Below are 16,813 nucleotides of genomic sequence, written 5' to 3' on the forward strand. Positions count from 1 at the left end.
ATGTACAAGGAAAGTGCTGGATGCTTTAGCATCCACTCAAAGATAGCTGGCATTAATAGGCCCAATTTGCACATATGGAAAAGGGTAACATGGTTGGGTTGCCCAAGCTTGACATTGGCTATACTGGCATGTAATTCTATGTTTGCCTATCTCAAAAAGCCCACAAAATACAGAGATATTGCTTCACCACTGAATTCCTCACTGTTATTTTGTTTAAGACAGGATCAAACTACGTAGCCCTGGCTGGCCTGGCCTAGTCTCAGACTTGCAGTGATCCTTCTACCACAGCCTCCTCCATGTTGGGATTACAGGTGTGTACCACCATGGCCGACTACCAGTCTTTTCAGTGTATTAAATATGTCTATTTACTTTCCATTGCTTCTAAATTTTGTTTTGGATTTGCTCCTAAAGGGTGAATGTTCATCACACTGGTGACCATGCATACTTAGATCAGTCATCAGAGAAGAATTCCAGAAACATTTAAAATAGCAGTTCTCAACCTGTGGGTCAAGACCTCTTTGGGGTCACATATCAGAAATCCGGCATATCAGATATTTACATTATGATTCACAACAATAGTAAATTTACAGTTATGAAGCAGCAACAAAATAATTTTATTGTAGGGGGGTCACCACAACATGAGGAACTATATATTAAAAGATTACAGCATTAGGGAGGTTGAGAACCACTGATTTGAAAGATAGGAGGAGCACAACCACTGTGGCAGACATTCGCCCATACACAGACAAGCCTTGTGAACCTAGCATCATTGAAAACAGCGAACCCTAGATAACATAAGAATTCCTCAGATAAGCAAGGTTCTAAACCAAAGACTTGTGAAGTTTTTATTTCACTGTATCTTTTTGAGGATTATAATTCCATGCATTCTCTATAGAACATATAACTGCTTACAGATGATGGGCAATCATTATGGTCACTGGTTATTAACCCATATTATAAGGATAGGGAGGACATTTCTGAAGTTATTGACATACCTAGGGTCATCAGTCTATATTTCTAATATAGCTCTAATATACACTGTAATGTTTGTCTAAATTGCAGTGATTTTGAAATTTCTTTGTCCATACAGAGGTTTCCTTTAGGATTACACATGCTCAATTTTTCTAAAGTTACTCCTTTAATAAGTCTGGTTTGTTTACATTTCTTGCTTATAAGATTGCAGCTTCTAATATGTTATCCAATCATGAAATGAAGTAGAAAATACATATAATATTTCATACTATCCAATCATGAAATGAAAAAGAAAAGGGGTTGATGAAGAGTCAAGTAGGTACAAAGACAACATCCTTGCAAGAATCAGGTTACTAGTATCTTAAAGTGGAGAGGGAATGTGGGTGACAATGGCTCTGCAGTTGGCATTTAATCAAAAATAGAAATACGATCAATCCGTGAAGCACTGGAGATGAGCCTTGTTTCTTAGGGAACTGTGAAAATCTGCTAGCCTGCAGTACAGACAGATGATTCCCATAGTCCATCACTGTGTTTTGGAGAAAGAGTTCTGAGCAACAAACCCAATTATCTAATTAAATATGCCTGTTATCTATCTACTGTTGCAGCCCTACCCCAGAATTATTCTCAGAAAATAGCTATGATTATGAAGGAAAACTAAAAACATCATAAAATTTATAAATACTCCTCAATGCTAACACAAACTTTTAGTGAGATTAAAATGATAGGAGATGGCCCGGAAGAAGACTGCTAAAGGCCTGGCAATCTAGATTGAACCACAGTACCTGCATAAAGGTGGAAGGAGAGAACCAGTTCCACAAAGATGTCCTCTCATCGCCACATGTATCACACACACACACACACACACACACACACACACACAAAGCAATAAATAAAATTTCTTTTAACTCCTAATAGTAATAAGTAGCTAATCAATCATCAGCATCCCATGTGCAGAGAATAATGAAAAGTACAAGTTTCTGTCCTTATAAGGCTTATATTATTCTAGACTGTAATAATTAGACCACTACATGTAAAAGAAATACTCTTTATGCCTCACTTTAAAAGTCAACAACAGGGAAGATCCAAATGTTATTCTATTGTTAGATATACAATTAAAACAAAAGTATTCAGAAAGAATGAGTGAAGACATTCTTGACAAATTAAAACATGAAAGAAAACAGAGTTAAAGTGTTACAATAGAACAGACTCATGTAAAGATGACAAATAATCAGAACAAAAGTACCTTGAGAATATGGGCCAGAATGCTTTCAGTACCACTGACGCTGCCTTGACAGAACCCTTAGAAAGACAATTAAAGAGGAGACAGAAGGAGAAGCCAACACAATGGAAAAGTGGTAAAAACAAAACAAAACAAAACAAAAAAACATTTTTATGTTAAAAATAGAATTCACCAATTTTTGGGTGAGGTTACAAAATATTTACAAATGATCAAATGTTGAGTAAAATTCTGACATCAAAGCAACTGAACACCATCTCTGCTTCCACTAACTGGGAGATGAGACACAGCAACTTAGTCAAGCTGAGATCCAGCATAATCACTTGAAAGTGAGGGAACAAACTTGAGTTTCAATGAACTGACATGTGAAATGTGTCCTCAGTCTTGACTTTAACGTTATGATAATATCTACATGGATGTTTCAAATATATACTGAATGCTTATTTAAGGATAAAGTATTTTTAAGAAATTATTCTTGTCTGTACCTTTCATTTTTCAGGGTTAAAATTTCTTCCTGTGTCTGATGCAGGAGAGTTTTGGTCATTTCTAGTTCATTTTCTGCAAGGTTGATTCTTCTTTTGATATCTTCTTCTTGCCTTTCTTTTGTAGTCAGCTCTTCCTGTAGAGTTTTATACAGTTGTTGACAAGAAATTAAAGAGTCTTCTTTTTCTTTAAGTAACCTATTGTGCCTAAAAGGAACAGGAAACAGTATCACAAGCATACATTAGATACTATGACTTTTTATATTTATGCTATGATTTTATATTTGGAGGCCTTTCATCATAATTATAACTTAAAAACAAAGAGTTTAAGAACATGGATAGTTCCATGATGTTAAATTTTTCCCACTGTGGTAACTAATTTCATCGACAACTTGGCTGGTTTGACAATCACCACAGACTCTGGGTGTCTCTAAAGGTGTTTCTGGAAAGGTTTAAGCAAGGAGGGAAGACTCACTTTGAATACAGGCAAAACCATTCCACGGCCTGGGGTCCAGAATGAATAAAAAGAAAGAGGAATGGAGTTCTGGTAATTCACCACTCTCTACTCCTTGACTGGATGAATTAACTAGTTGCCTCATGCTTCTGTACCTTGCCTTTCCTGCCATGATGGGCTGTATTCTTCTCACAAATGAGCCAAAACAAACCCCTGCATTCTAAAGTTAACTTTTTTTTTTTTTTTTTTTTTTCGAGATAGGGTTTCTCTGTGGCCTGTCCAGGAACTCTATCTATAGACGAGGCTGGCCTTGAACTCACTGAGATCTGCCTGCCTTTGTCTCCCGAGTGCTGGGATTAAAGGTCTGTGCCATTACTGTCCAGCTTACGTTGCATTTTTTTTAAAAGTATTGTGCTCACAAAAACAAGAAAACTAACAGAAAACTGGTGCCAAGGAGTGAGATAAACAGACCATGTGATTCTTAGGCCCTGGGAACTGTTTTGTGGGAAGAATGTGGAAGAGCTTGAAAGTCAGGGCAAAAGAAGCCTGTGAACACTGTAAGCAGCGTGTAATGGACCATTCCAGTAGAAAATTGGAAGATCTGGAATGCCCAGAGAAATGCAGGCAGTGTGAGATCTTAGAGAATAAGGAATCTTTTGGGAACTTAGAGCTAGAGGTCATTCTGGCTATATTCTGGAAAAGAACACGGCTTCCCTTGTGTCCTGAGAACTTAAGTGAAACTGAATTCAAAGCCCTAAAACTAATTTGGTGGAGAAAATGTGAGGATGGGACAACATTCATGCTGTGCCATGGTTACTGTTCACTGTTCTTACTCGGGTTTACAGTGACAGGCAGTGACAAGTGAAGCAGAATGATATGAAAACCACAGTCGCTTTAAAGTTGCTGATGAGACAAATGCAGATAAAACAGTTGTAACTGTTAGAGATTCAGACCATTTAAAAGAAGCCTCAAACTGTATCAGTGGGAAAGTAGGAAAGGTGCTCCCACCCATCAAAGGCTTTGACTTGTGAGAATGCATATTCACTTAAAAGAGAGGCTGAACTGAGAAGGCCTCAAAAGGGATTCCCTATTTGAAAACAACAGCTTTGGAAAGCACTTCTCAGATTCAGAAGTGTTATGATAAAAAGAGGTTGGCAGAAGAACAAGACAGAGTGCCATTTACCTGGTTCTGGAAGCTTTCACCAAATAATCCAGAAAGTTGCTGAGGCTAGGTAATATGTGGTGAGGAAAGCTACAGGCATGGCAAGGAGAAAGCCCAAGAGAAAGGCTACATGTACTGCTGGAGGCATACTTGGAGGGACAGGTGCTGTGGAAGGCCACCAGAGCCCAGATAATTCTATCACAAGCCCCAGATGTGCAATGTGGAACTGTAGGATTTGGTGTTTGTGTTAATAGGTTTGACTTGCTTTGGCCAGAACTTACCTTATTGCAATACTATTCCTTCCCTCTGGATGGGAATGCTTACTCTGTGGGGTTATTTATTAGAAGTGTGTAACTTGCTTCTTTATTTTATAGTAGCTCACTTAAAGAGACTGCCTTAGGTCTCAGAAGAGATCAGAGTTTGAGGCAGGGTTGGGACTTTTAACCCCGAGATGAAAAAAAGAGCCAGGTCGGATGTTGTGATGTAAAGTTTGGAAGTCAAGTTGGAAGTCAAGTTGACAAGGGGTAGAGTTGTGACTGTTCATCTTCACGTCAGTTTGGCAGGACTTAGGACCATCGTGGAAATCCTTTGCTGGTGCCTATAAGGCTGCTCTGAGGAAGGGTTAACAGAGGAAGAATAACTACCCTGAATGTGGATGACACTATCTCATAAACTGGGGTTGGGACTGAAAGAAAAGGGGAAGCAAGTTGAAGGCTGCCTTTATCTCTTTATTCTCTGATGACATCTACTTCATGGCCCCACTGCCATGTGAGCTGATGCTGTTCCTTCCTAAACCTGCACCAAGACAAACTCTTGGTCCCCTAAGTTGCTTTGTCAGTTATTTTTGTCACAGCAAAGAGAAAAGTAGTGACATCAGTGTCAACAGAGACAGAAACTATGGGCAATGGAGAGATATCAGGAGGTCCAAATTAGGTAATACATATATAAGCAAGAAAATAACAGGCATGCACATTCTCAATAAGATGATTTTAGGCTTATGGTTTAAATTCAGGTATTAGAATATTAAAAATTTCAGTATATATACCTTGACTCAGAAATAACAGACTCAAACTTCAGTTTTCTAAGTTCTCTTTGACAGTTATCAGCGTCATTAGATTTTTTCCTAAGACAAAAGTATTTTGACATAGTTAAAATGTATTACTTAAAAATAAAATGTTTTTTCTATATCTTAAAATCTTCACATTATTATTACTTAAATATACACTTAAATAACCAAATTACTGCCTATCATTGGACTGTATTTAAGTAAGAAGAACACACTTTGGACATTATCAAACAAGCCCCACAACAGAGCAACCCAGATCCTATCAATACTGGAAACTGATCAAAAGTGAGGGAAGTCAAGAGAAGAAATGGCTCTTGGAATGAAGTGACACCATAGAGTCAGGTTGTTTCTTACAAGACATTAAGCACGGGGACAGTCTCAGTGAGAACCGGCCAGGGAATTAAACCTTTGGCAGAAAATGCCAGTCTTTCTTGCCCGAAGAACCGGAGAAAAATGTTTTGAGCAACTTCAGTTGCTGGGAAGTGAAAGATTAAACCTGGATCGCTTAGGAGAGGGAGTCCCCAAATAAACTAGGCTTGTCTCCAGGCTTCCAGTGCACAGGGCAGATTCCACCCAGCTCAGGTGAAGATAAAATAACTGAAATAAGATGGAATTGCTGCCCTAGAAACAATCTGTAATGCAAGACTAACCAAGTTACTTGCCTGTGCAGTGACACCATCCCTGTCATTAGTTTTTTGTCAGCTTGACACAAGCTAGGATCATCTGGGAAGAGGCAACTTCAACTGAGGAAATGACTCCATCAGATTGACCTGTGGCATTTCTTGATGAATGATTAATGTGAGAAGGCCCAGCCCACTGTGGGTGGTGCCACGCCTTAGCAGGCAGTCTGGAGCTGTACTAGAAAGCAGGCCACACAAGCCAGGGGAGCAACTCAATTAACAGCATTCCTCCAAGGCCTCTGTATCAGTTCCTACTTTTTAGGTTCCTGTCATGAGTTCCTGGCCTGATTTCCCTTTATAATGGATCATATACAATAAACGCAAATAAACACTTTCCTCTACAAGTAACTTTTGGTCATGGTGTTTATCACAGCAATAGAAATCAAACCAGAACAACACTACTTGAGACCTGACCACATAACAAGTGGATATACATAGCAACAGCATAATGCTACCAGGCCACATCCTGCTTGCCAGATTAGAAAAAGAAAAAAATCACACAAATCATCACAACAGTACTGGGAAAATCAGACCACTAGCAGTTATACGTCAATAAGAGCAGAAGTTCCAATAACAGAGTGTCCAGCTTGTCAGAAGGGCAAGCTAGAGATTTGCAAATTAGTAATCAAGGTGGTCAGAAGTTTACTGTGGCACAGACCACTGTTAAGTGAGCAGTGAGCACCACTAATAAAACTATAAGCATGTTACAAGGGTCCACAAATTAGAAAACATATTATGTGTAACCATTTTAGATACACAGTGGTCCCCTCTCCATGTCTATGGCTTTGCGTTCTGCAGCTTCTGTTACTCTACTACAGTTAAAAAAGAATAAACAGAATGTCCCAGAGCTAATTAGTAAATTTTAAATCGTACACAGTTTGACTACTGTTATGAAATCTATTGTTCCACCCCATCCCACCGAGGGCACTCATCACTTTATCACACGTGCTCACATTATCGATTCTAGCTATCTTCAGCTCTCTTGGTCCTGCTCAGGTATCAGATCAACTACTGTGCTTATCACAGTGTCTGCTTGTAAGTAATCTTTACATAGCTGCCTAGGACCACATCACAATGTCAGCACACTTCATCAGGTAAGGCCTTGTAAGTTTCCTTAAGGTAGTAAACACAGTACAACTGGATATGAAAGAGCTCATTCCTATAACTTTCATTACATTATAACTCTATTTTCAGTTAGTTATCTTATCTTGTGCCTAATATATAAATTAAACTTTATCAGCAGTATGCAGGTGTGGAAGTTCCAATGAGAATGGTCCCCATAGGCTTAGATGTCTGAATACTTGGTTCCCAGTTGGTGGAATTATTTGGGAGGGATTAGGAGATATAGCCTTGTTGGAGGAGGTGTGTCACTGGAGGGTGGACTTTGAGATTTCACAAGGCCAGTGCCTTGCCAGTGTGCCCTTTCTCTGCTTCTTGCTTATGGATCAAGATGTGAGCTTTCAGTTGTTCTGGCTGCCATACCTTTGTTCTACCATCATGGACTGCAACCCTCTGAAAATGTATGCCCATAAATGCTTTCTTTTGTAAGTTGCCTTGGTCATGGTGTTTTATCACAGCAGTGTAAAAGTAAGGAAGAAGGCACAGGAAAAACTGTGTGTGTGTGTGTGTGTGTGTGTGTGTGTGTGTGTGTGTGTGTAGGGTTGAATATTAACTATGGTAGTTTAGGACTGAGTCTTTTTGTTTTGCTTTTGAGACAGGGTCTCACATTTAGCCCTGGCTGTCCTGGAACTCACTATGTAGACCAGATTAGTCTGGTGCTCACAGGGATCTATATATCTCTGCCTCCCAAGTGATGTAATTAAAGAAATACTGCTACTACACCTCGCTAGGCACTGAGTCTTGAAATACAGGCATTGTGAACAAGGGGTGGTCAACTAATTGATAAATTCCAAGATATTTTAGATGAATTTGTTCCTTTTACTGCATTCATGAAAATAAACACAATCTTCAGGAAATATGTAAGCACACTGAATGAAGTAAGATTCTGCACAAACCTCATTCTCATGTCTGAGTATTGTTGGCACAGGGAACTGTACATAATTCTATCATTTATTTAATCAATTAATTCAGTGAATACATTCATATTTAACAAAAAGGGATAATTTTTATGATCACATGTTTAATTTCTCAACTCCTAATTGTTTTTTATAATAGTTACTTTTTCTTTTATAGATATAATTCTGAATATACTTAGTGGATATCAATTATACTCATTTTAATGTTTTCTATTTGCTAATTTGAATTTCTTAAGGGGTTAAAGTTTTACTTCCTTAACTGTTAGTCACTTGGAGAGGTGGGATTGGGCTTAGAATAGTTTTTGTCATCCACTTCGTTTTTGTGTGCTCATACTTAGTCTTACAATTCTCTTTATTTTTGGAGGTGAGGTGAAGGGGCACCAGGAAAACCCTGCTACTTTCTTTGTGACATTCATTGCTGCTTTCTTCCTTGTCTCAGAATCTCAGTTATTACCCATCAAGATACATCCTGAGAGGTCAAAGCTCACTTCGGCAGTCCAGTTCCTCTTGCCTATAATTTATTTAATAGAGAGGATGTAATGGCCTCCATAAAACAGAAGAAGGAAGAAGGCTGTTTGGTTGTTTAGGAGTTTTTTCCACAGTCCCCCCCACCCCACTAGACACAGTATTCAGAGCTAAGCCATGTTCTAGGCAAAAGGGACCATAATCTAGTTGAAGCCAATGCTGAAGGCAACAGGAAGGATACAGGAATGGTGATATCAATGAAAATGCCCCCCTTTAGGCTCATAGGGAATGGAACTATTGGGAGGTATAGCCTTGTTGGAGGAAGTTTGTCACTGGAAGGATAGGCTTTGGGGTTCCATAAGCCCAATCCAGGCCCAATGTCTCTCTCTCTTCCTGCTGCCTGTGGATCCAAATGCAGAACTTTCAGCTCCTTCTCCAGCATCATGTCTGACTGCATGCTGCCATGCTTCCTATCATGACAATAATGGAGTAAACTTCTGAACTGCAAGCCAGTCCCAATTAGATGTTTTCCTTTATAAGAGTTGCTGTGGTCATGGCATCTCTTCACAGCAATAAAATGCTAACTAAAACACAGGAGCATCAAAACCCTTGATACTATTGCTGAGCCCCTGGACCAACTTACCCAGTCATTACTTCACTGTAGCCAAGGACTCCTAACTGATCAAATAAAAATCAAGTTTCAGTTATAACACAGGATAATGGTGGGGATATGGCTCAGCTCATAGAACATTGGCCTATCATGCATGAAGCCCTGGATTCTATCCCCATCACCACATAATACTGAGCATGGTGGTATATGCCCGTAATCCTAGTACTTGGCACTTAGGATATGGAAGCTGGAGGATCAATAGTTTAGGTCATTCTTTGTCACCCAGCATGTTCCAGGCCAGCTTGGGTTAAAAGAGATCCTGTCTCCAACACACACACACACACAAGAACATAGCAGCATAGCAGTATTGATAAAATATAGATGATATTTTCTTAAAAATATTCCATTTATGAAATGCTCATTCCTTCCATGTTAAAACACAAAAAACTATATCCAACTATTTTTAAAAGCATATGTTTTATTCTTTATTTTTGTTTTACTTACTTTGTAGTGCTAGGGTTCAAGCTTAAGGCCTCCCACATGTAAGGCAAGTTCTCTACTATTTAACTACACCCCCCCAGCCCTAAAATGAAAGTCAGTATTAAAAATTTAAAGGAGGATTCTACAGCATGTTCTTGTTTCTAAAAAGCCCACAGAGGTTTGAGTTTGTATAGAAAATCTCTAACTTACCATATTTTTTTTTAAAAAAATTAGACTCATTTATTTTATTTTTATGAGTGTTTTACATGCATGCATGCATGTATGCCACTTGCATGTCTGGTGTCCTTCAGAGGTCAGGAGAGGGCCCTGGACTCCTGGAACTGAAATTAGGGATGGTTGTGAGGCACCATGTCCAGGTAGGCGCTAAGAACTGAACCCTGGTCCTTTGCAACCAATTCTTTTACCCCCTGCACATCAGATTTTTCAGTAAATTATTTTGACTTTAAATTTGTCATTGGCCAAAACACAAATTCAATTCTAACCTTTTAAAAATAATATCTGTAGGAACCTGCTGATATCTGAGCACAGTGAAGCTTGTTGGACTTTGATCCTAAGTGCTCCCCATCCCATTTACTCCAAAGCCAGAAACAGAAAGCAGGTGGAACACAGACAGAAGATGCACAGGCATGCATACAGCAAGACCACTAGCACTAGGGACTCTTGTAGGGAGACACCCTAGCCCTGCCCAATAGTCTTGGGACAGGTACCAGGTGGACCCAGGACTCACCCATAAGGGCGTGGTGAAGGAAAGCCGGGGTGACGTAAGGGAGCTTCTTAAGGGGCTGCACGTGGGGACCCGGGCCCTTTTTGTTCTGGCCGCGCTTGCTGGGTTCTATAACCTAGCTCTGGCCTGTGTTTTGCCTTGGTGTCTTCTTGAATAAAGAGACATTAATCTTACAGCCTCTTTCAAGTGGCTCTTTTACAACCCACATTTTCTAAAAGTGGGCACTCACTCTGCTCTTTCCTGAAGCGGGTCTCCTGTGGGTGGGAAGCTGCACTTCTGTAAGCCAATAGAGCAGCATGGTATTTCTGCGATCACACGGCAACCCCTGATAAACTTTCAGTGTGACAACTGTCATGAGGTGGCATACTTCCTCCTCAGCACACACACACACACACACACACACACACACACACACACAGCAACAATAATAATGATAGTAACAAAAGATGTAAATGTCATGCAGTAGCTGGGCCTGATGATTTTGCTTTCTCCTCAAAACAGCCATAAGGACACAGTCCTCCTAACATAGACAGAGTGAACAAGGATTTTTTTAGTTTTGCAGTTGCCATCTTGTCTCTTTTTCATGTTTCTTATCTCCCAGAACTTACTTCCCATGCCTGGGGAAAAAAAGCATCAGGAACTCCCTGTTTTCTCATCCCTTCATCCCAGCATCCTATACAGGCAGCCACACCTCTGGGCTTACCGTTCTACTAACTTCTTGTTTTTCTAAAGCAAAACCCTTGCTATTACTATACACTAATTGGATTGGACATTTCTGGACTTTGGTCAATATTTGATTAAAATACATTGTTCTTAGGAACAGCCATGGTCAACACAAACACTTGGTCACTAAGCATCCTAAATATTTGTATTTATGAGCCTGAGCCTTGTGAATACAGGAACTGAAACTAGAGCTCCCAGTTTATACATCAAGAAATAACATGGTTTACTTTACTCTCAATGATCATGTGCATTTTATTTTAGTATTATAATTATAGATACACCATGTTTATGCATGCAGTCGCCTTTCAAATTGCTGTAATAAATTAATTTTTTAAACCAATACTGCTTTGGGTACTTTTTATGTGTGTATGAGGTCTCTCTCTCTCTCTCTCTCTCTCTCTCTCTCTCTCTCTCTTTCTTCCTCTTTCTTCCTCTTCCCCACACTGTGTATGATGCATACCTTTGTGTGTCTAGGCATGTATGTGTCATGATGCACATGTGGAGGTCCTCGTCTTCCACCATGTTTGAGAAAGGGTCTCTGTTGTTTTGTCTTTGCTAATGCCAGGCTGGCAATAGCCTCCAGAGGTTCTCCTGCCTCTGACTCCCATCTCATCACAGAAACACGAAGGCCATAGGCAGGTGCTACCTGCCTCACTTTAAATGAGCTCTTGGTATTCAAAACACAGGATTTCACAAGGTAAGTGCTTCATCCACGAAGCCATTCCCCCATCTCTGAACACTTTACAAAGTCATTTCCTTGTCATTTGTTTTCCAATAATTCTTGTTTTCATAAAACACAAATAGTCAACATTTCAAAAGTACTCTGTCTTGAATTTAAAATTAGATATTTTAATAAATAATTCATAAAATTTAAAAATTGTAGACAGCAAAGAAATGAATATAAGAAAAAGTGAGATAATTACTTCATCTGAACATCAAGAGAAATCACTGATATGTAGCTAGGTAACTTCTATATTTGATCCTAACTAAGAGGCCAAGTAACAACTCGTAAGTTCTTTACTGGGGGACAAAAACACTTTCCTGAGATAAAATGGTGACATGTCCTTCAATTTTTAATGTAGGACACAGCAGGGCCAAGAGAAGCCACAGCATACCATCACCTACCTACACCACTGAATCATTGCCCAAAGACAACACACTGGGGTCTTTGCAAAGTTGCTTTGTGACAGATCAAAGGGCAATCCCCTCTTGCAGCTATTTATATTGCACCTTACATGAGCATCTCTTTACAGTTGTCCAGCTCCATCACTGTCTTCTGAAGTCTCAACCCAAGGTTCTCTACTTGACACTGTAAGTCTGAAACGACACAGCATGCTCATTAGTAAACCGTGTCTAGGCATTTTCACAAACTAAACCATATCTTCTGAAGTTTCCCTTTAGCTTCCAAAGAACAACACAAAGAACTTGCCTATATGGTTCTATGCAACATGTTCATGGCCCACAACACCCCACATACCTCGTGTGTTGGCCCTTTCTCCCCTTACCATCACACTAATTTACAAACACCTAACAGGCTATCCTTTCTAGTGTTTAAAAAGGGAATTTGTATCACTGCACACTCCAGACATTTCTGATCAAGTGGCTTCTTAAAATGGTTGACTGTCTGAGCTCCCTGTTCTGTTCCCAAACCATGAAGACTTCTGGGTAGAAATGAAATAGACAAATCATGTGCCAGTCTCTAGGGTGAGTGTTTATTAACACTGTGTAGCATCTAAAAGGCATTTTAATAACTTTGAAAGAGAATACTTTGGAAAATTGGCTTCCATATAGTCTTCATATAGGAAATTTAGGAAGTATTTCAAAAGGATTGTCGAAGAGCCACGTGTAATGTGTACAGATTCTTGGCTTACCTGAGTTCTGCCACTAGCCTACTGTGAGAGCTGTGACCTGAACCCTGACTCCAGGGCCAGCCTGTGGGTACTTAACTCTCGGAGAATTATTTAAGGTATGAAAAGAGACTATACAAAATGGACTAACCATTTCAGTTAATACAGAAAAAGGACAATCAAAATAAGGGAATTGTAAAATTTTTATGTTCTAGTCACTTCAAGTGTTTTAATATCCTACTTTTAACCTACTTTTAATAGTAAACTTGGAATTTTTATGCAGCACCATAAAAACATGAACCAAACTTCTATGAAATCTTCAACATGCTTTCTAGTCTTTTTTTTTTTTAAGTAATGAGCTAGTTTCTCAAATCAGAAGCAAATTCATTGCTAAACAAATGCTCTCAGAAGAATTTTCCAGGCATTTATATTAAAATCTATGTTTATCCCAGTGTTTTCAGATATATTATTTTTAATTATTTTAATGAGCATATAAAATTTTGTGTCTATCCTGTACACCATATTTTGAACTTATTCATTCATTATGAAATGAATAAGTCAAGCTTATTAACACATGTACTACACCAACATTTATTTTTTGAGGTGTGAACACTTTAAATTTACTCTTAAAATTTCTAAATAATGTTATTAACTAATAATGATTATGCGGTACAGTAGAGTTCTTAAACTTTACCACCTATTTAAATGAAATGTTTGTGTACTTAGACCAACATCTCCTCACATGCATTATTTAACTTTATCCCTTCAAAATGCCAGACAGTTTCTAATTGTCTTACTTTTCAGGTAAGAGAAAAAGAAAGGGGTAGGGGAGAGAGAGAAAGATCTCTGGGTCCATTGTCCCATTCCTGCAATCAGGAAATCAATCAGCAAGAAAACTCTCTGAAAATGTTGAAGTCTGCTGTGGGGAAGACCCCTCAAAACAAGATTCCATTCCTGACTTACTAATGATATTTTCAGGGTACACTTTTCTCCAGTAATGGAAGAGATTACTAAAAAATACTTTATAGTAAAAATCTTTTAAAACCCTGAAAGCTTATCTTGAATGGTCTGTACCATATCATTGTGTTATTAAGTTCCAGTAAGCTTCAGACACGCTGCCTCTGTCAGGTTTTCCCTCATTCTCTGAAAAATGAGGAGCTGGTGCTCACAGAGGGCATACTGTGCCCCCCTGATGAACATGGTGCCTTTCTCTCTACCTCATTTCATTCGTGGTCACAGTTACCAGAAGAGAAAGCAGGTATTTTGATTTTTACAAGCAGAAAGTGTAAAGATGAAAGTAATTAGCTTATTACTTTCATCAGCAAGCTGTGAAGTGATGCAGTGGTTCCAAACGAGTTCCGCCTGCCTTGCTCACACTGACTCTTGAAACATAAAAGCCACAAGTGAATATTACAGTTGTCAGAGAAGTGTGGTGAGCACTGTTGTAGGCCGGCAATAGTCTCTGGACTCCTAAAGAGATATACTTTACAAAATGAGAAGTACTGTTTTACTAATGAAAGATAGAAAAACATGGTGTCCTTGTGACTCATTTTGTGGCACCAACAAAACTAAGGACAAGTTTGCTTTCTTGTTGGATGCTCCTTGTACTTTCGTCAGGGTAGATTCATAAACTAGAGCCGGGTGTTGGTGGCGCACACCTTTAATCCCAGCACTTGGGAGGCAGAAGCAAGCGGATCTCTGTAGTTCTAGACCACCCTGGTCTACAAGAACTAGTTCCAGGACAGCCTCCAAAGCCACAGAAAAACCCTGTCTCGAAAAACCAAAAAAAAAAAAAAGATTCATAAACTAGATTAAGTATGGATCTGAGCCCCATGGGACACATTTTGTTATTATTTCTAAATGTAGCTATAGTTAAAACTGATTAGCTTTAAAATATACCCCAAAGAACTGTTACTTTGTATGTAAATTTTATGTAATTAATTCTCAATTACCTGAGAATTGGTAGAATAGTAGATGCTAAAAATAGCCACTAATTCAAGTTCACTTTGGTAACATGAAAAAGTATTCTGAGGCTCACACTTGAATATATATACAGATGCATATGAGTTCCAGAATTTACCAGTTTCCAACTAAAACAAACCATGCCACATGACCCTATTCAGGGATGATGCCAAAGCTGTTGTACTTCCAGGACTATTCTCTTTACCACATGTATGTATCCCTTCTCTTCTCACTTTCAGAATAAACACAGGTTAGCCTTTGGTTCACACTGTAGACCCAGCAGAGAAGACACCATCCCCATTATAGTTTGCCACAGCTCTGAATACTGGTAAAGTAAGTAAATGTTTTGCCTTGTAAAACAAGAATCCATGAAGGTTGTCACACTGAGTAAGAATAAACAGAAACAGAAATGTAAGCAGTGCCAACAAAGAAAGCATTTTATTTAGGGAGAAAAACTTCATCTAGAGCTGAGGAAACACAATTTATTCCAAATAACTCACAATGTAAAAAGCCCCCTTGTGTGTTATTTGGAGTTGATTTATATATTTTCATGGCTGCTTTTCATTTTTTGGTAGTTTTTTTTTGTAATCAGGAAGTACTAAAGATTATTTTAAAAAACAGAAACATAGTCTGTGTCTCTGTGTCTCTGAATGATGTGTAAGCATTGAACAGGCTTATTAAAGGTTCTGGTAGACTAGCAGGGCCCTTTGTTTTCAGAAGCAGAATGCCTGGTTCCTGTCCTTAATAAATAAAGGAACATAGTCAGGATACGCAGCAGAGAGTCTAAGCCACCTGCACAAAACAGCTCCTTCAGTTTCTGAGGCAAGGAGTTCCTAAATAAGTGTATTGTTCTGTGCAGTCCTCTTCTATAGTCAAATAAATTCAACTTCAATTTTCTGTCATTCAGCATGACATTGGATTATGAGGCAAGAGGCCCTGAATGACTACGAAGAGAAAGGAAGCATTGGCTTTAAACACCATGCAGATGTAAGGCGGAACCCATGGAAACAATCCAAAATTTACAACAGCACATTCTACTACGATGTGACTGCATTCTCTGCAGATATTAAATAAGAAGCAAATGATTTTAAATGAACAAAACCAAAAAGAGCTCTTAGCCTCTCTTCATACGAAGCAGCTGCTTGCTGGATAGCATTACACAGACATCAGATTTGCAGTAATTAGCTGTTTGAAAGAATCCTGTGATTCTGAAAGGCTTTGAGAAATTGCACATACAAAAGGTATTCACGGTTAACTATTTTATAGGAAGATAGAAAGCTTCAACAGTCATTTGGAAGGCATAACAATAGGCATAAGACAATATCAGAGAAAACAGGAAATATACCTCAAGGGGAAGAAAGAAGTTTCAAGCTCAAAAACTCCTAATAAAGAAAACACACATAATCTTAAAAGTTCTATTTGAAAGAAAATCTATAACTCAAGGTTCAAGGGGCAGGGTAGAAGAACAAGCAGGCATACAGACATGCAGGGATGCATAGTAAAATCTTTAAGATTCCTAAGGTTTGATTGGACAGTTGCGACTCCAAAGGGTTAAGATGACCTCACTGGTGATTCTGAGTAGCAGAAATTGTCTCATCACGAGAAACAAATTTCAACATAAAATATCCCAAATGGCTGTAAGTTCTTTATGTTAGAGATAAGGAAACCTACACTACCTTTGGACCTTCTAACACAGTTTAACACTTAACAGTTTGGGGGTGTTGTTCATGAGTTCCAAAGCCACATACCTGGCTTCAAACCCTGGCTCTGCCTCTTCCAGGCCATGTGGTTTCAGGCACCCTGCACAGGGCTCTTCCAGCCTTCAGTGACTTCATATACGCTCAGAAGAGAGCAGCGGCAGGCATGTGTGAGTGTCACCGATGTGCCACTTA

At 39.0% G+C, this 16,813-nt stretch overlaps 1 protein-coding gene across 1 annotated transcript in view; it reads right to left on the reverse strand.

Annotated features, from left to right (window-relative positions):
• Positions 1-16,813, reverse strand: part of Lekr1 (leucine, glutamate and lysine rich 1) — a 185,997-nt gene that overhangs the window by 49,612 nt on the left and 119,572 nt on the right. The window contains exons 9-11 of the mRNA XM_027391734.2: positions 12,348-12,429; positions 5,353-5,430; positions 2,695-2,898 (exon numbers count right to left, since the gene is read on the reverse strand). Coding sequence (XP_027247535.1) covers positions 2,695-2,898; positions 5,353-5,430; positions 12,348-12,429 — 364 coding nt within the window. The remainder of the gene's footprint in view (positions 1-2,694; positions 2,899-5,352; positions 5,431-12,347; positions 12,430-16,813) is intronic.

The sequence above is a fragment of the Cricetulus griseus genome (assembly GCF_003668045.3).
Source record: "Cricetulus griseus strain 17A/GY chromosome 1 unlocalized genomic scaffold, alternate assembly CriGri-PICRH-1.0 chr1_0, whole genome shotgun sequence".
Taxonomy (NCBI): Eukaryota; Metazoa; Chordata; class Mammalia; order Rodentia; family Cricetidae; genus Cricetulus; species Cricetulus griseus.